The sequence below is a fragment of the Pleurodeles waltl genome, chromosome 5 (genome assembly GCF_031143425.1).
Source record: "Pleurodeles waltl isolate 20211129_DDA chromosome 5, aPleWal1.hap1.20221129, whole genome shotgun sequence".
In the NCBI taxonomy this organism is placed as follows: domain Eukaryota; kingdom Metazoa; phylum Chordata; class Amphibia; order Caudata; family Salamandridae; genus Pleurodeles; species Pleurodeles waltl.
In genome coordinates, this window is record NC_090444.1 from 965,373,355 (window position 1) to 965,393,910 (window position 20,556).

General features: G+C 43.6%; 1 protein-coding gene across 2 annotated transcripts in view; it reads right to left on the reverse strand.

The window, feature by feature from the left end:
* Positions 1-20,556, reverse strand: part of NINL (ninein like) — a 464,259-nt gene that overhangs the window by 320,744 nt on the left and 122,959 nt on the right. For both annotated transcript variants that reach the window (XM_069235090.1, XM_069235091.1), the window contains exon 4: positions 14,386-14,561. In XM_069235090.1, the coding sequence (XP_069091191.1) occupies positions 14,386-14,561 (176 nt within the window). The remainder of the gene's footprint in view (positions 1-14,385; positions 14,562-20,556) is intronic.

Below are 20,556 nucleotides of genomic sequence, written 5' to 3' on the forward strand. Positions count from 1 at the left end.
GATAGTTTTTCTAACTGCTATAGGTAGTAATAGCCAGACGAGTCACCCACAAAAATGGCATGTTCTGTGGCTTGTCATTGTCTGCAGAACTGACACAGCACGAGGGCCTGATTTAGATCTTGGCAGTAAAAGTTCCACCGTCGGTTTTCCATCTGAAAACCCGTCTGCCACCTTGCGAAATCCCCCACCAGATGTAGATGGTGGTGGTCCTATAGCATCCACTTCCGTTTTCGACTGGACAAGACCTGCCATCGCTGCTGCCACTGAGAAAGCAGAACCCACCCCCTGGCAACAGACTCGAAGGTAAGGAACGCACTTTGCCATGGTATGATGGGTGAGCACTGCACATGAGGTCAGGACCACTGCAGGCACATACATGTCATAGTAATTTTTTTTTAAATTACCGTGACATGCATAAGTGGGGAACATGTATGTGTCAGGCATGGATGGGTATACACTGGTACATGACACGTCACACCCATACACAACTGTGCAATACGATTGGCTGTTTGTGGTGGAGGGAGCTAGAGTGGGTGATGTGGTTGTGTCTATATGTGTGCCACTTGCATGTGGGTTCGATGTTGTGTAGTGTGGGTTGTGCTGCTCTGTATAACATTCAGGTGAGTGTTTTCATTGTGTGGTTGTTGTGATGTGTGTAGTTGTACTTGTGTGTGAGCGTGTGTGTATATGAGTGTATAGTTGAGTTGGCTGTTGTGGTAATTTTGTGTGTGGGTGCAGTGTCAATGGTGTGTGCTGGTTGTGTCATGGATGTATGGCAATGTGTGTTTTCGGCATGTGCGGGTTGTGTTGGAATTGTTATGGATTATGGTGTTTATGTGGTGTGTTGTGTAGTGAAGGGGGACACATATTGCTAAGGTACAGTATGCATGTGTCATTTATCTCTATTCCATAGTCACTGCCATTGTACGATGACCATTTGGTTCCACGGCTGCCTCCCCCGTCAGCAATCCGTCACCAGTATATCACGTGCAGAGCTGTAACATCTAAATATGGCGGGCGGAACACCATCGACTTGACAGTGTTCTTGGGTTCCCGGGGAGGTGGGAGGGTGCGGTGAATCTGCAGTGGAACATGCCACAAACAGATGTACAATGGGTAAGTGACATTTTCTGTTTGATGGCATGTGTAGCTGCAGATACACATGCTTTGCATAGACTACAAAGCAGTTTGTCCTCCCATAAAAATAGCGGTGGTTAGCCTGTCGGAGTTTAAGTTGTTTGAAATAATGTTCTGAGTACAGCTTGGCCTACTGTGGCTTGTTGTCGTGATAAAACGTCTATACAGTAGTGTTTAGTGAATGTATCTGGTGTTGACCAAGTGGCTGCTTTGCATATTTCAGCCATGGAGTGGCAGGGAATGAGAAAAGTCACTTTTTAGGGTGCTGTGGAGGTTGCTTGGAGGTCTGAAATTTCCCTCTATTTCTGGGGTACTGTCCTCCATATGTGCACCTAAAACCACCTCGTTGGTATTGTGGTTGGTAGCTTGATTTTGCCTGTGATGTGGATGCCTCAGTTGTCTGTGGTCTGAACCCACCTCGAAACTGAAGTTTCCGAAAAGATCCCCTGTATGGTGTCGAGTATAGTGCGCCAATTGCTTTTGCATGTCTGAATCCTTTCTTACTTAATTTTTCTATGGCTGTGTCAACTTCTGGCCCAAAAAATATGTTTTTTATCGAATGGCATATTTAACACAGCCTGCTGTATTTCTGGTTTAAAACCAGAAGATCTGAGCCATGCATGCCTGCGTATTGTGACTGCAGTATTGACACTTCTAGCAGCGGTGTCTGCTGCATCTAGGGCAGATCGAATCTGATTGTTAATAATGGCTTGCCCTTCTTCCACTACTTATTATGCCCTCTTTTGATGTTCCTTGGGGAGATGCTGGATTATGTTTTGCATCTCGTCCCAATGGGCTCTGTCATAGCGAGCTAACAGTGATTGTGAGTTAGCTATCCTCCACTGATTTGATGCCTGGGATGCAACTCGTTTCCCTGTAGCATCAAGTTTCCTGCACTCCTTATCAGGTGGGATTGCATCTCCTGATGACTGACTGACTGCTCTTTTTCTGGCAGCACTAACAACCACAGAATCTGGAGGTACCTGATGGGTGATGTAATCAGGATCAGAGGGTGGAGGTTTATATTTTTTTCTCTATTCTGGGTGCTATTATACGTGCCTTAACAGTTTCACTAACTATCTGATCTGAGTGTTTTAACATGCCTGGGAGCATGGGAAGGCATTGATATGTGGAGTGTGTTGAGTATAGGGTGTTAAACAAGAAATCCTCTTCTAGGGCTTCTGTATGCATGGTGACCCCATGGTATGCTGCAGCTCTTGCTATAACTTGATTGTAGACAGTGCTATCCTCAGTTGGTGAAGGTTTAGAGGGATAGCTGTTTGGGTCATTACTAGGAATGGGATCTGGATCATAAAGGTCCCATGGATCGACATTGTCCTGTTGTGAATCAAAAGAGTGACTGGGTGACTGCACTGGTGTAGGACTAGTAGGAGGAGAGGTAGGCAGGTGTGGAGAGTGAGGAGGAGAAGACTGAGGAGGTGGTGGTTTCTCATTCTGCTTTGGCACTTTTGCTGGAGGCTGCATAGTGTCCAATTCCTCCTGAAAGGCTAGTTTTCTTTTTGGTTTTAGACAAGGTGCTGTCTGAATTCTGCCTGTTTCCTTATGGATGTGGATCTTGGACTGCCTTTCATCCCTAATCTCAAGTATTGGTTGTACTTGATACTCCTCTTCAGAGGTTTTGTGGCTTTCTTTAAGTTTTTGTGAAAGTCCATGTTCCTCTGTGTATGTTGGCCTTGTTGGCTCCGAAGCAGGCTTTTTCGGGGTCAAAAAAAGATGATGCTGTCGATGCTCTCGGCTCCGAAAGTGATTTTCTAATTTTGGACTCCGAAAAATTATGTTTGCTGGAGTCGGACGCGGAGCCCTTTGTTGTCTCCGATGTTTTAGGAGGAGTGGCCTTTTTCGGTGCCGAACTGGTAAGTTGGTCACTGGTAGTCTTTTTTCGGGCCGAGCCATGGCCTTCCGGCAGTGGCGTACCCAAGGTATTATGTTTTTGCTTTTGTGAGGGTAGAGGGGCAGGCGTACTCACATGTTGTCCTGCTATGACTGGTCTGTCTTCTTCTGATTCCTGTTGGGATTCGGAATCTCGAACCGAGACCGATGTATTCATGATTTCTTCCTACTCCACGTCAAGATGTTCGCTGCTTCTCAACGCCATTTCGAGCTTTCGTGCCCTCCTGTCTCGAAGAGTCTTTCAGGATCAGAAAGATCGACAGACCTCACAATTTTCCTCCTCCCGATGATCCAGGGAAAGGCAAAGATTGCAAACCAGATGTTGGTCTGAATACAGTGGTTTGCGTGGCACTGAGGAGAGAAGCGAAATGGAGTCTGATCCATGATGCTTCCACCCATTCGGCCCGAATAGGCCAGAGTTGGGCGCGCGCGCCCCGAAGGGTGAGTAAAGTTGTTTTCTCCGACGGTACCAGTGTGTCAATGGAAGTTATAAACCCGATCAATACAATACCGACAAAGAGAGTTTTTGAAAGTTTTCCGAATCGAAATCTCGAAGCGAGAGGAAGCACATCCGAACCCGACGGCGGAAAGAAAACAATCTAACAATAGAGTCGATGCCCATGCGCAATGGAACCGAAGAGGAGGAGCCACTTGATCTTGTGACTCAAAAACTCTTCTTCGAAGAAAAACAACTTGTAACACTCCGAGCCCAACACTAGATGACGATATATGCTTAGAATGTGTATCTGCAGCTACACATGCCGTTGAACACACACACATACACATATATTAGTTGCGAGGAATCTAAAAGGGCCTGTATGCGGTCAGTTTGCGGACCAGGAATCTAAAAAACTGTACTACATCCCTGGGTCTATGGAAGTAAGAATTCAGGCCTTGGAGGCCGAAGGAGTGGTTAAAAGCTGGGCATGCTGCCTTCAGCCTGAGCAGAGCAGGACCTTTTGTAGTATTTACAGAGTTGGTTGAAAAGACATTGACACACATGGTGGAGCACTACAGTGGGTGAAATCCAACAAGGATGTTTGAAGAGGTATTTTCAAAACAGACAGGTTTAATTAGTGCCATGAGACCATACTGTGGAATATGTCATTGTTTATGTTGCACAAAAGACTTGCATTCCATTTCAGAGTTCAGGTTATCACAAATGCGTCCCTTAGAAAGTTTACATCCGGCCCTTGGAAGATGGGTTCATGAGGGTGTCGAGTTAGCCTGGGTCATTGTCTGTGGGGGGATGCACTGATGCTTTCGAGTTGTGGTTCTTAAGCTTCTGACTTTTGAGGACCCCCAACTAATAATTACTGGAACCCAGGGACCCCCAATGAATCATTATTGGAATCTGGAGACCCCCACTTAGTCGTTAATGGAGGTTATGGAGTCCGTGTTCGATCATTTGAACTGCAAAACAATACATAAAAGATACGGGAACAAGTGGTCGTCAAACAATTACACAAATTATGAAATACTTTATGTAATTCACAAATATAGAAAAAATATAATTTTGATAGGCAGGTTAGAGCATTTCCGAATTCAACTAAGGCACTCATTTTCATACTACATTATTTTTGAAGCACTTGTACTGCTCCCACAAATCAACCAAACTGAGGATACTAACTTAATTTTTAGCCTTCAGTTTCCAATTCATTCAGATTACACGTAGATATTTCCAATTGTACATTTTGCTTCTTTTTCATAGGCATCCTATTGATCTGTCAATATTATTTCATTTTTAAGCAGTCACGGACACCTGCATATGCTTTGTGGGCCCTCAGGTCCCCCAGACTACAGGTTAAGAACTGCTGCTTTAGAGATCAGGGATCCTAATAATCATGAGTATTGTGTGGAAAACCTCAAACTAATTTAAGAAAAGATGTTTTTTTTAAATTAAGTTTAGGGGATGTGGTGACTGCTGGTATTTTACAACCACCAGAAAGAGTGTGAGTTCCATACCAGATCAAATAACTGTGCAGACCACTTCAGCCATTAGCTCTCTTCACTGTGACTCATGGCAGTTGTCCAGTTCAGTACTAGGGCTGGTGGGCAGATCTGTACTTTCATTGCATATTATCAAAACGTATTTTTGCTCTGGATAATTTTTTACGTGTTTTTTTCAAAACACATGCCTACCATAATTAGAAAGCAGCATATCTGCTTTTTTAAAATTTTAATATTTTAATAGCTATTGCATTCTCCACGTTCTACATCGTTGCACACATTCCACGTTCCTGGCATTCCATTTTTCCCATCCTTCAACCAGACAATGTTTCCTGTTACGATGCATATTCTCTGAGGATGTGACAATCTGGAAGATCTTCCTTTACTACCTGCTCTCACCCAATCACCTCCCTTACATTCATGAGGGGTTTTCTTCAATTTGTCATTGTACCTCTCTACATATTTGCTCTGGTTCCCCACCACTCTCTCCTTCAATTAATCCTTGCCCAAACTCAACAGATTCACTCTTTCCATCCAAGCAAGTGTCACCTTGGTACATGCAACCCTTCCTCTTAGCAGACTGAAGGGTGTTACACCAGTGACTCAGTGTGGTGTGTTTGAGTAACTCCACAGCATATTTTTAACTTCACATCCCTGCAATCTAGCCTAGACTCAAAAGCCAGCTGTATGCATCCCTTCAATGTTCGACTGAAACACTCCACAAGATCATCGTCACAGGGATGAATCACAATTCTGTGATGACTAACACTTTCTTTAAAAAAAATGTTTTGACATTCTTGTGCCACAAATTGTGGACCATTGTCTGACTCTATCCACTGAGGACAACCTTCCATCCTGAATATCTCCTCACAAAAAACTACTACATCACATGCACTTTTCTCTTTCGTGAACACCACCCCGGCCACTTGAAGTAGTAGTCAACCAGCTCCACAGCATATTTGCCTTCTAACTCTCTACAATTAATATGACCTGCCCACATATGTCTATTCCTAGCCTTTGCCATGGTCTAGGTTGTAATGTTGTGGGTGCGATGGGAGTTTCAACCACAGTATGGGATTAATCACTGCATGTACACCTAAGTGACTCTAGCATAAACCTTTCTATCTCTTTATCCATTCCCCGCCACCAGAAGTCCATTTGAGCTCCCCTTGGCTGGAGATTCCACCATGCCCCTCATGCAACAATTCCATTAGTCTCAAGAGAATTCTACCAGGAACCACAAACCTCCCACATCTTCTAACTATACCATCCACCACTGACAACTCAGCTCATACCATCTGATAGTCAAACAACTTCAGCCAGTCCATCTTGTTTACATCACTATTCTGAAACACATTAGAAATGAGAAGCTGATTTTTTTGTTTTTTTTTCGGTTGGCAATGCTCACCTCCATTTATGCTCAGAAACAGCACCTCTGCCCAACCCTTTCACACTAGTTACTACCCAATCATTATCCTCTGTTTCATTCTCGCACTGAACAGGAAAATGAGAAACTGCCTGCATTCACATTCTTCGTGCCCGGAACATTCTTAATTTCAAAGTTGTATTCCTGAGTTCGGTACAACCACTTGGCTATTCTGAGAGTTGCTCTTCCCGTTCCCTTTGTGGAAAACAACTCCATGAGGGGCTTGTGGTTGGTGCATAACTCAAACATAGTCCCTCACACACAGGTCTTGAAATACTGCACACCTCACCAACAAGCTAATGCCCCCTTCTCTATGGTAGAGTATGTCCCCATGGTTCCTCTTGGAGTCAGTGATCCAAATGTGACCACACTCTCCCTTGACCACCCTTCTGCTGCATCAGCACAGTCCAAGACCATACGCTCTAGCATCTGCAACACTATGGTCCTGTCTTGCGGATCAAAAGGTTTCAAAATTACAGTTTTGACAATTGCCTCCTTGACAGTCTCAAACGCCATCTGATATTCCTTGGTCCATTCATACTTTCTTCCTTTCTTCATTAACAGGCACAACATGTACATCTTGTCTGAGAAGTTTTTTACAAACTTGGAATAATACTAACCTAGATACAAAAGAGAATTAAGTTCTTCCTTGTTTGTAGGTGAATACACCTTTTAAATGGAAAGTAGGGCTAGAGAGAAATTCAGAAATTCTGCTTTGTGGTAGAAATAGGTGTGTTGTGTCAACATATGGCATGTTAAATGTAAGAATAGGGTATAATATGTTTGCTGGAGTTCATTTTTGAGATCCCTTTGTACTCCTAAGCAAAAGTTTCTCTACTGTTTAGGTCGGGGTTTAGCAAAGACATATTAATTTCACCTCCCAGCAGCCCTTACATGCCCTTTCCCAGGTCATCCCAGCCCGAGTGTCGAGGCTAAGGGCAGAGAGGACAAGGGCATTGCTTGTTTGGGCCTGTTTAGACCAGGAATGGCCGAGGGCCAGAGATGCTGCCTGTTTCACATTTTACAAGCACATTCCAAGACACAGCCACATACAAAGCCATGCACTGTAGCTCACAACAATGACACACAACTCTCTGCCAACAAATTTAATCCACCATTCATTCACTCACTTAAACTTTACCTAGATATTTAACACACTCTTACAGACCTTTGCACCCCTACACCCACACACTCCTACACAAACCACAACTGTGTACTGCAACACAACCAAATACACATTTAGCTTTCATCCCAATTAAACAAAACACTCACTCAATCATACAAACTCCAACCCTTTACAAGCAAAACCTTTTCAATAACCTCTACCTTCTCCTAGGATTGTCCCTGACACCCTTTATTCAACCAGCATCATTTCATATTACTACACAGCCGTCCTCTTCTACTCAAACACAATCAACGACAACCCTCTGTCAACAGTCTCCTCCACCAATAAGGCACATTTATCTCCCTAACCAGCCTAAAACCGTCTCTCAAAACAAATACCTTCCCACTCCCACACTACTATGAAACTCTCCTCTCAAAAACAATCACACCCCGCTTCTCGTTCAAATGCTCAACTCACCAGTACCTCACACTCAAATCCCACACCTCAAGTCACAACAAACAAACCAAATATGACTACTACACAAAAAAACACATAAACATACATCATTTACCGAAAAAAAACCTCACATGTTCAGTAACTCCCCACACTCGGACATAGCTCCATAAATCCACTCTTCTCCCAGTACCAGCAAAAACACATTTAAAAACATTGCTTCCTCCACACTCCTCATGCAACAAATACACCAATCGCAAAAATTCACACTCACTCACTCGTCTATCATACTTTGCTCAATTCAGAGCCATACCAAATGACCCTCATTCCCAACTGCCACCCCTCAACCAAAACACCTTCAACATACTCAAAAGAAAGGAACTGCATAACGCTTTTCATCACAATGCCTTCCCTTGTCTATTGCAAAACAAATCAACCTTTCGCAACAAACAACTCCACGGCTCAACTAATCAATTTCCAGCACACTCACCACCACCCACACAATCAGACCCCAAAAATGTTTTTCTAACCCCTTTGGAGAAAGATATTGATAAAAAAACAATAGTTTCTCTGTCCTCCAAAAGTTACCACCAACGACGCCAAAGAACATTACCCACCCTCCTGCAACACAAATTCACACAACCACATTTTTTGACTGCCTACTGACAAACATTTGTTCCATTTAAAAAACAAAACAAATATCACATATTTGACCAACTGATAGACAAAAACCCTGACTTTGTTTCATAACCAAATCACGGCTGGGGGAAGATGTGGAACAGGTTCTACATGAAGCTGTTCCACCAGAATATCAAACTGTAACACAAAATTGAATAGGCAACAAGGAGGAGGCTTAGCCATCATATTTAAACAAACAACAAATCTTACCAAAGCTGAGATTTCTTCACAAGGTTGTGAGACCATCTTTGTCAGATCCAACCCAACCCCAACATTTTCATATTACTTTCTCCTTCTCTACAGACTGCCACCTAGCAATCCAACATCCCCAGGCACATTACTAGATACAATGTCTAACCTTTTTACAATATACTCAAACATATGCATCCTTGGTTGCCTCACCATAGGGTTTGACAAACCTATTATGCCACAGGCCTGAACTATCTTCACTGGCCTAGGCACACCCAACCTACAACTTGTTCCCAATCCCACACGTATCGCTAGACATACATTAGATATCATCTTTGCAAATCCTGAAATAGTCACATTCCAAGCAATTACTCCAGTCACTTGGTCAGATCCGTACCCTGTTGCCGTCCAATGCAAAACACCAAAACTCACCCCAACTAAAAACACTTTGCCCTCAACTACATATTGATCTTGCAACAAGGTAAATTTGATGGAACTAGAAAGCCTCTTTAGCTCAAACACAGATCTGGCCACAATCAATTCTTTACTAACACTCCATGGATGGCTCTAGAAAGCTTGTGATTCAACTGAACACATCTACACATAACAAACGCAAACATGCCCTTGAATAAATGCAGAATAAATTTTTTTTAAAAAAAACAAGTTACCAAACTTCAACACAACTGGCTCAAAACAAACAACCCTAAAGATAAGATATGCCTGCACAGACGCAACAAAATATACATGTCTACAATCAAAAAAGCAAAAAAATATATTTCAACCGAATCCACAATGCAGTCTTCTAATAAAGAATTTTTAAAAATACAAAATTCCAATTCTGTAAGCCAAAGAGCAGAGAAGCTACCTACCTTGTTACTCAAGAATATTGTAACAAACTGGTAAATCATTACACAACTAAGACAAACATGTTGGATTCTTATTTAAACAAACAAATAAAAAGAATAATAGCACAAACCTATTTACTTCAAAATCCTCTAGGGAAAGGTAAGCACCGCTTCTATGCTTCTTCAAAGAGCTATCATCAACTGGATTTCTGGATCCTGTCAAAACAAGCAAGCCAGCAGGCTGCCCCTTGTCTACCTCAAGTCTTCAAAAACATTCTATCAACTTCTGCAGCAATCCCACTCAGAACACTCATCAACAACTCCTTAACAACAGGAGCGTTCCCAAAAGACTTAAAGAGGGCATACATATGCCAGTTTATAAACAAAATCCCATAGCAAACAAACAATTCCTAGGCAAACGTATAGAAGGAGCAGCTTTTTCCAAGCTGCCACAATTCACTAAATAAAATTGCATACTGTCTGACTTTCAAACTAGATTCTGCCCAAAAGGGGGCACTGAATAGCCCCTTATCTCTATCTGGGATGACTTTAAAAACACAGTAGACCATAACGGGTTGCTGCTCTTCTCTTGGATCTTCTTGCAGCCTTTGGCACAGTTGCTCATGACACTAATCCAAAGATGTGAGGAACCAGGAATAGGTGGCACAGCTCTCACTTGGATCACATTGTGCCTACATAATAGAACACATATTATACATACTCCTCCTTTCTTTTCTAAACCATGCAGCATTAAAGCGCGAGTCACTGAAGGCTCAATCGTCTTACTCATGCTTTTCAACATCTATATGAAATCATTACCAGATCTGAACAATGGTTTTGACTTCACCAGATATAACTACGCAGATAATTCTTATAGGAAAGCCTAAAGGACACTGAAACATCAAAAATCTTCAATTGTCTCTGGGCCGCTGACCAATGGATGACACAGAGTCTCCTCAAATTGAATGCCTCCAAAACTGAAATACTCATCTATAGCGACTGGAAAATCTATGAATCTCCCTGCGCCAGATTGGACAATCTAGGACCACCACCAAAATATCTAAGGAGTTAAGAAACCTTGGAATTACCACGGACGACAAGCTGTCAATGAATGCACAAGTGGAAAGGTAGCCAAATCAAGCTTTCTCACAATGAAAACACTGCAATGCATATTTCAGCACCTAGGATTCGCTCACAATGTTAAAGCTATCATCTCTATTCTCCTATCAAAACAGGATTATGCTAATGGTCTGTTATCATGGCTCACCTCTGTCAACTATGAGAAGTTTACAGAGAATTTGCAATGATGCACCTAGACTACTCCTACATGTAAAGCCACAAACACACATCTCCACTGCCTTGAGGGACCTACAATGGCTATCAGTTGCCAGAACATGCACCTCCAAGCTGCTTTGTATCACACACAAAGGAATACAAATTAAATGGGCAATCTTCATCCTTAAAAAAATGAACAGATTACAGACAAAAAGGAACCTTCCTCACAAATGGCTCCCCGCTTCAACGTTCCTACACACTAGAAAAAATAATGAGTGGAACATGTTTCTCTGTTCAAGAAGCCTAACTATGGAATCTACTAGCCACAGACATAAGATCCACTGACAGCCATCTTGGCTTCAGAAGATTACTCAGGAGCTGGCTCTTTCCTACGTGACAACTGTACTCATTTCACAACAGTGAATTACAACAGTATACTCAGACATGACCAACTATGCTTCTCACTTTATAGAGATTAAATTATTATTTATACAAAGTGTCATGGAACCATGCCTCCTGTTATAAGAAGACACATCCATATAAGCAGAAAGATGTATATTACACCACAAAATATATGTGTATATCCAACAGTGTCATAACTGCTGCTTCTATGTACATATAGGTGCATACATGGAAGTGTTTATGCCTGCTATGAAAAAACTTCAAGGAATGCCTTGAAATTTTGCATACTTCACCCAAAGATAAATGTGTACATCAGGCAATGTAAATATTACTGCTTCTGTGCACATATGGGTATTTATATAGCAGGACCTCTCCAGCTAATACAACCTTACAAAGTATCATGTGCATATGTGTATGTAAAAGTTAATTTCAGTTTTTTTTTAGATATAAAACAAGAAAATAAACCCTTCTTTCAACCTCTGCCCCATCCCTCCTCTCTTTGAATCATCCCTCTGCCAACAATGAATCATAAACACCCTTCTCAAACGTTTTCCTCTTTTTTAGCCATGTCACTCACCTAATAGGTACACACAACCACTACTTACAAAATAACGTACTACTACCCCCTTTCCAATCCATTCCCATCACTCTGTCCCTACTCTGAATCTAAACTCTACTTAATACATGACAAATCAAGAGCACGAACCAACACAATTAATGCACAAAGAAAACAAAAAAAACAATAAATCTTGCTAACCTACTATCAACCTCTAATACTGGATTCAGGAGTAGAGTGCTACTCACCGCAAAGTGCTGTAACGCCTCATGGGGCATAGCAAGCGCTATGTAAGTACAATTTACAATTACAGTTACAATGTGCTATATTTTCAATATACAGGCACGTTGTATAGGAGATCTTACATTATGCATGTATACCGGCAGCATATTAAAATAATGATGGAGAAAAATATTTTTTTTTAACACTACATAATTATTCAGCTCGATATTAAAAAAACATTCGGTTTGGGTCGAGCAATCAATAATATAACAAAAACATATCCAGTATTACATTATATCTACGGCTGCTGCTACACACCGGAGCCAGTATTTGTGTTTCTATGGGAGGGAAAATAAACAAAAGAAAGGACGGATCCACCGTCACTCCCTAAAGAGGTTCCACCAGCAAATATTCATCAAGATCTCCGGTAATCCAGTCTTACACAAGGGAGTGCACTGTTCTATCGAGAAGCAACTTCATTATTCTATGGTGGTATATCATTATTTTAAGTCAATTCAAGGAGAAGCTCATTGTTGTAAGGGTTGTGTTTCTGGAAACCTCCCATGTTCAGAGCTCTAAATACTCTGTTTGATTCACACCACTTAGCCACATCATGTATCTAGCTTGACACACTTGAGTCAGTACAGATTACCAGGCCTCAGAAATATTTTGCTTAGCAATTACCTAGGCCACATATATGAATTTACATTTAGCCTACACGTTTTGGGGCCTAGTCATAACACCCTACAGACACATCTCAGGTCTAGAGAACAATGGCCTGCCAGTCAGCAGGTATCAGTTCAGCCACAGTCCTCTAGGAAGGTTCCCGTACTGGAGAGGACTAAACGATATATAAATATCTGCATTGTTAGTACCACATAATTAGTTCTAGTGTGTATTCTGCTAAAACACTTTGCAGTCAGATATGTAATACGTAAAAACATTAATTTTAAAGGCTTAAATTAGGCATTTCGGGAAACTCATGCACTTTCCTCTTGCTGTGCCCAAGTCTTCATCAGAAAGTTACCTGGTCAGGTCACTTCCATCAAAAAGAAGTTTCACAAACAGAAAAGCATTATGAGCACTTTTCTACTTTCTATTAACTGTCACCAATGTCCTTCAGCGGAGTCTAAAGGTGAATCCTTACATTTAAACACAAGACTTGCTGTTAATGTTCAATGTAAAAACAAGTATCCAGTGTTTTCTGCCAACCTGAAGGTGTAGAGGCAGGGGTGAAATGGGACAAAGCAGCTAAAAAATGAAAGGTGGCAGTAATAATGGATACAATTCTGCAGGATGAGAGCTGACCTTGTAAGACAAAGACTGTACAATAACTAAAGCTGTTTGCCATCTTTCTACCTGTCACTGCAGGATCTGTAACTGGATCCAAGGAAGCCTGACGTTCAATGAGAGCAGTCAAATGATGCTTGCAGTCAACAGAATGGAAAGTGTTCCAGTGTTCTGGGCTGCACAGTGATGTCACAGTCACTGGACAAGAGAATGTTTAATGAATTGATGTCAACAAACCTGGTGTCTGCAAGCTCTGACATGACCAGCCCATGAATATACCAGTTCACTGTGATAAAACCCATAATTTAGCAAAAGCAAAGGACTAATGAACGTTTATTTGATGTAAGTTATGATAGGAAGCACCGGCAAAGCCAATACATCTGGAATTGGTAGCCAGCCTTTTGACTTTGCAATGGATGTTTTATTTGTCTGGATTTTGTAAAGCTGTACTGTTGGTCAAGCTGCTGGGCTTTTGCCAATGTAAAAAATATGTTAGCTAAAAGCAGAAATATACTTTTAGTCTCAAAAAGCGCACTTTGCCATAGAATGACCCGGCACTGAAGAGAACCACCTCATAAGCCAATGTACTTCTTGTTAAAGCACAGGACATCGTCACTCACAGTGTAGGTAGCCAATGGCTGAAGTGGGCTGGAACATTGGTCCATGCTGGATGTACACTCGGTGGCAGAAATGTGTGAATGACACCACAGACCAATGGATGAAGGGTGCTGACTGAAAGCCCCCATAGGTAAGCATATTACATATAACATTTCAGTAAAATCCAAAGGTTGTGGCTAGTGTCAGACCTAAAAAGGATGCATTTCACTGCTTCCTAATTTATGTAAGTGCTCTAATCCATTTGTTTAATTCCTTAAGTTTGTAAATAAGTCTTACTTTTGGAAAAATTAGTTCTTCTTACAACGGTCGATCAACATGTCACACCCACCTCCACACTTTCCAGGGAAGCAGAGCGTCTCAGCTGATTTTTCCGGTTCCCAATAACCTGGTGCTCCTGCAAGTACTTGCTGGATTCTGCATTTGCAACCTGTAGCTCGGGCCTTGAACGACGGCCATATCGCTTGGTTCCCTTCACAAACTTTGGTTTCACTTCTTCTGGAGTAACTGGGGGTGAAAACATTCTTTAGGGTTACCAATAAAATCAAGAACTGATCTGTCAACTATTAGGTTAGCAGTAGAATGAAACACAAACATATCTCTGAAACCCAGCACTATATAATGCCTTACTACAACTATTTATCAACTAAGTTATTTCCTCTAAATTCTAACAAAGTACATTAGCACAGTAATAGAGAGATCCGTTAGCCTTCTAGAAACTCTGATCACCTCATTCAAATTCGCATGACAGTGAAAAATCAACTAAAATGGGCAAGGATGACATTTGTTGAGGACAGCATGCAGTCCTTACATCTCTAGCACATCCACAATCATGGAATCCTAAATCCCAGGGTAAATTTTAACATTCCTACAAGTACCTTTGTGCAGTGAGTACTTTTCTCATTACACTTTGCTTAGCCACTGGTACTTAACCATCATACACAAGCATTGTGTGTTGTATCAAAGTGACATGAGAATCGTTCCATGAAATTCCTTGCTTCAGCCTCATTTCAGATCACAACAGTGACCTGTAACGCCTAGTTGTGATTGAGTCAAGGTTAGCAGAAAGTTATTTGTATGAAAAAGAAACCGTCAGAGAGATTCGACTTAATGCTGCAGTAAGTAGCTTACGATTTCTAAGCTTTAGGAAACAATTTGGTTTAGGGGTCTGTTTACAAGGTAGCTTTTTGAATTCTATCTGGATCTCAGGCTAAGATGTGACTTTCTCTTGATAGCTCAATATCCAACTCCTAATCTCTTCAAGAAAGTTTTCAGTTAACTGTTATCAAATGTTTTTCTTTGTAACATATTTTTATTGGCATTTGAATAAGACATCACATGAGGGTGGGCAGCAGTCATATAATAAGACGCCAGCCATCGAAACCTCGAAGAGGCTGAACTAACATGTAGAATATGAACAATAGACCATTGCAATAGTGTGCAATGTACAACTTGTCATGGGGGAGTCAGTCTAGGATACCATGTTCTCCATAAAAGGGAGGGAGAAAGAATATAAAACAAAAAAACTGTTGTAAATTCCATGCAGGGACCTCCTAAAACTAATGGAGCAGAGGAGATGTAGCCAAGCAATGTGAAGGTAGAAAGGAAGGATAAGGTTTATCTGTCCGACATCTTCCTGCTGTCGGGAGATTCTTCCATAATGTAAATAACTTGTCCAGGTGTAGGGGATGAGGGTGGACAGTGTAGCATGAATCTTACCATTACGTAGGTGGGCTGTGTATCCAAAGGTTTCCCCCCTAATTCACATAAATGAGTGATCTCCGCCACTATTATACTCCCCAGGGCACTATATCTGTTGTCACCAGATAAGCTCTCCTGGTGGTCAGAATCCTCAGCAAAGTCTCCTTTAGGGTGTTCCCAACTGTCCAAGATCCAGTCCACAACCCCGCAAATGGATGTCTCCGGTCCCCCACAGGCACCTCCCGAAGCAGTGCCCTCTCCTCAGCCCTGGCTCACTGAGTAACATCTTTCACCCAAGTTCCCACTAATCCCATCCTGGACTTCCAGGTCATTGCAGCTTGCCTCCTGGCTAACAATATGGCAAGGTCCAGGAATCTAGTGCCCACTTTGCATTTGGGCAGTCTATCAAACAGCCCCAACAAGCATAACTCCAGGGAGAGCATAAAGGAGCGACTCAAAGTGGTGAGAAGTGCATCCCTTATAGCCTCCCAGAAGGGGCGCTGCCCAGGGCAGTCCCAGATCATGTGCATAAAATCAGCATCTAAATAACTGCATCTGGGGTAACTGCGAGGCTCGCCTCCTTAAACTACCTGAAGTCTGTGGTGGGTCATATAGGTCACATGGATGTAGTTATATTACGTGAATTTTTGTCTTGTATTCCCCAGGACGTTTTTGGGGTATGTTAAGATTTTGCACCAAACGTCCTGTCTAGAAGTTTAAGTCCCCCATGGGTCCTGGGTTCCTCAATGTCTCCGGCCCATAGGTCTCCAAAGGTGCGGACCAATGCCTCATATAGGAGGAACTGCGCTGGGGGCAACCTGTAATTAGTGACCAATTCCTCAAATGGTATTAAGACACCCTGTTAAAAGCAGTCACCCGCCGTCACCAGTCCGGCTTCCGTCCAAGATGATAGCTGTCCAGCTCTGAAAAGAGACAATGGGTCACTGTGAGGGAGGCCTTCCAGTGGCAGTGCATGGGCAGAAAGTAGCACTCACGCAGTGTTCATCACTCTGCGTTTCCAGCAGTGTAGAGCCACCGTCAAAAATACTCCAGGACTTCCAGCAGTCAGGCAGAGCATCCGAGACAGCAAGGCACTTAGGTGGGAAGATGATCCCACTGTGCCCAACCCCTCCGTGTGTGCCCCATCAAGCCACTTGGTGATCCATTGGATTTAGAATGCCAGAGAGTACAATTTGATGTTCGGAGCCCCTAGACCGCCTTCATTCATCAGGCACATAAGGGTCTGCCGGGAAACCCTCTGGTAGCCCCATCCCATATAAGTTCTCTCAGGAGAGTGTTCAATTAGTGAAACCAAAGAGAGGGGACCTTAACCGAAGGCATGACCATTTTGGATAAAGAAATCCTGGCCATTATTGGCAGCTGTAGGGAGTGCGAGAAGGGGACAGAAGATTGAATGGACCGAAGGGCTTTTCCAAGGTTATCCTTCAACAGATCCTCCAGGGAATGATAGATCTGTATGCCCAAATATCATAAGCAGGCTTGGGTCCACCATAGGACCAGGGCGAGAACTGAAGGTCGTTAGGTGTCTGGAGACACAGGGAACAGGTATGTCTAAGCTTTGCTGACCTGAAGTACAGAGACCAACTCAAACTCCTGTAGTAGATCCAGGGGCATTGCAAATCAATGGTCGCATCAGACAGATAGAATGAAAGGTCGTCAGCATATAAGGAAATGATGTGTTCCCGGACAGACCATCAAGCCCCCACCCACACGCCAGGTGGAAAAATTTGTCGAAAGACTCTATTGCCTATGCAAATAGGAGAAGCGATAGGGGGCATCCCTGCCTGGTGCCTTGGCACACCCTACATGGTGAGAAGACAACATTACCCATCATGACCTTGCCCGGGCAGGGCTGTATAAAGAAGTCTGACCCAGCAGTCCCCCAAGCCCATCCATCTCATGACCTCAAACAGAAAGTCCCAGCATACAGTGTCAAAGGCCTTTTCAAGGTACACTGACATCAGCACAGCATGGAGGTAGGATCGTACATCCAGGTGGTAGAATATGTGGTAGCATCTCTGGAGTTTGAGGGAGGTATTCCGGGAGAGGATAAACCCATTTTGGTCTGTGTGTATGAGAGTGAGGGTATGAGGGAGAAGTCTTAGGGTGAGGATCTTGCTAAGTATTTTGAAGTCCATGTTTAGCATGGAAGGGGGCCAGAATTCAGATGTTTGGGCCCTCTGGCTGTTGGTTTTGGGAAGGGGATCAGAACCATGTCTCTGATGGTAGCGGGCAATTACCCCAGTTGCAACGACTATTTACTAAGTCTATGGGAGCACACAAATGTATCTATCCTGGTATGTAATTGATAAATGGGGGAATAGAATGAATAGTCTTGGTTGTCCCTATGCTGAGTCCTCCAGACATCTGTCAGATTGCAGTGTCCCAGCCACTCCCTGGGGCCCTCCATGATCCTACTGGAAGAGGTGCCCGGTAAGTGAGGGGTGGGGGAGAATGGTCAAGCAGTACATCTGTAACACAGTTAAAATCACCTACTAGAAGGAGGTCGTCTGTCACCAACGGTACCAATTAGGACGAAAGGGACTGGATAAACATCTGGTGTTGGTTCAGGCCATAAATGCAGCCCAAGATGATGTCCTGGCCCAGCAATCCCTCTTTATAAGCACATAACAGCCCTCTCTATGTTTGAAGTATGAGTGGGCTCAAATGGGGTCCCCGCCATGACTCAGATCAGTGTCCCCCCACCCTTTATCACCCCCAGGAAAAGACAGAGTAGAAGGTAGCAAACAACTGGCCTCGCCATCCGCGTTTTAAGCGGTCCACCTCCGTCTGTGTAAGATGTGTGTCTTGGAGCATGGACACCTGTATTCCCTGCCTCCTCAGGTGCTGTGCATGTTGAGCCCATCCCCCGAATCTTCCAGGACATAAAAACTTTAACGTGTGGAATTGGTTGGATGTATGGTCATGAAGTGTGTGTTGTCCCTTCCAGCTATCCGGATCTCACCTGTGATAAGACTGCTTTGGCCCATACTTAGGGTGGTACCTGCAATGAAGAACAAGAACAAACCACCCTCAACAAACTCCCTTTACTTAGGGTAGTCCAGCAACAGTTAGCCATCCAAACTGCAGGTGTGCAAACATTAGCTTCGAGGTTTCTCCCCCAGTCTCTCTATAAGGGACCATTTGGAGAGGGATGAGGTATAACATAGAGGTCAATGCGTCCTACCAGACCTGCACCAGCCCTGTCTAATTACATTGCCCAAACATCCAATAAGTCTCTCTATGACCCTATAAAAGGCCCCGTCTTATGCCAATGTGAGAAGGAGAGAGGCAATTTGTTACAGTATGTGGAAAGAGCTGGGACCTATGCCTCCAACAGTTCACAGTGCAACAACTGAGTAGAATATGCCCAAACCCAACCTCCACCCAGGATCCCCATGCCCTAGAAAGGTTACAGACATGTATATCAGATCAGTTCATCCATTGATCCTGGCGTTACTAAAAGGCATGACGGTGGTGGCCGCCCGGGAGGACTAATTCAGATGCAACAGATTTAAGTTATGAGGGACTGCCAGTCTCTGATGCAGTTTTCTTTGCCATTGTGATCTCAGCCACGGCCTGAAGAGCAGCCACCCGCTCTCGTTCAGTTTGGGAGCGGGTCAGTTTGTTTGCTAATCTGCTGCAGGGGACCAGGCCCTAGGGTTAGGTAGGTCCCACTGCTGGGAAGGTCAAACCAGACTTCTAGGACTCCAATCATTCCCAGGTTGCATCGGGATCACCACAAGTGTGTGGTACCATCAAGTATTATATGGAGTCTGGCAGAAAATATCAGAGAGAATTGCAATCCTTTGATGCAAAGCGCCTTCCTGACTTCCAGGAAAGAGGCTCACTAAGTCTACACTACAGCCGTGAAGTCTGGGAACACTGATACCCTGACATTTTCCACCTTGGATGGTCCCCTTGTGTGTGCCCTCTGCAGACTTGTGTCCCCATCTTTGTAATGCAGCAATTGTGCCACCACTAGGCAAGGAGGGTGACGCTTTGCCAGGGGTCATGCAAGCACCCAATGAGCACGTTCCAGGGCAAAGAAGGTGGTCAAGTCATTTGGGGCAACCTCAGTTTGGAGCCAATGTTTGAGGAATGTCACCATATCATTCCCTTCAACACCCTCAGGCAGGCCCACCACCCAGATGTTATTGTGTCTTTTGCTTCCCTCAGCATCTTTGCCCCTTTGCTCAAGGAAATGAACCCTATCAGCCAGTTCTAACATCTAGAGCATCAATTTCTGGTACTTGGCTTTCATGTCTGCAACCTAGGTCTCTACTTCTTTAACCCTCTCCAGTAATTTGTGGTGATCTGCTTGCACTAGACCCAGACCCACTGAGAGTGTGCCAATGTCCTGTTGTAGCGTAGACTTGATGTCTGCAATGGCAGCAAGGATTTTGTCTAGTTGGGCACAGATTGTGTCTGGGTGGGGGATCTGGGCTCCCCCAAATCCAGAGCCGGGGCGTGAGAATGTTCCCGAGTGTCCGGCAGCACTCCTGCCTGTCTGGCCCTCGGTTTTCTCAAAACAGAAGACTAAGCAAGTCGTCCCTCGAAGATGTAGCAGATAATGCAGACGAATCCCAAGGTATGGCCTCCCGCTCGGGCCTTGGGGGTGGAGTGGTGAAATCATGAAGGCGGGAGAGAAGTTTGAGTGTTAAGTGTCTCTCAAATAATCCAGGGCCTCAGGGGAAACCAATCAGATGTTTGTGACAGCAGGCAAGGGCAGGTCCAAGTTGGGGGGGCCACATAGCCGTCCGTTAGCGCACTGAACCAA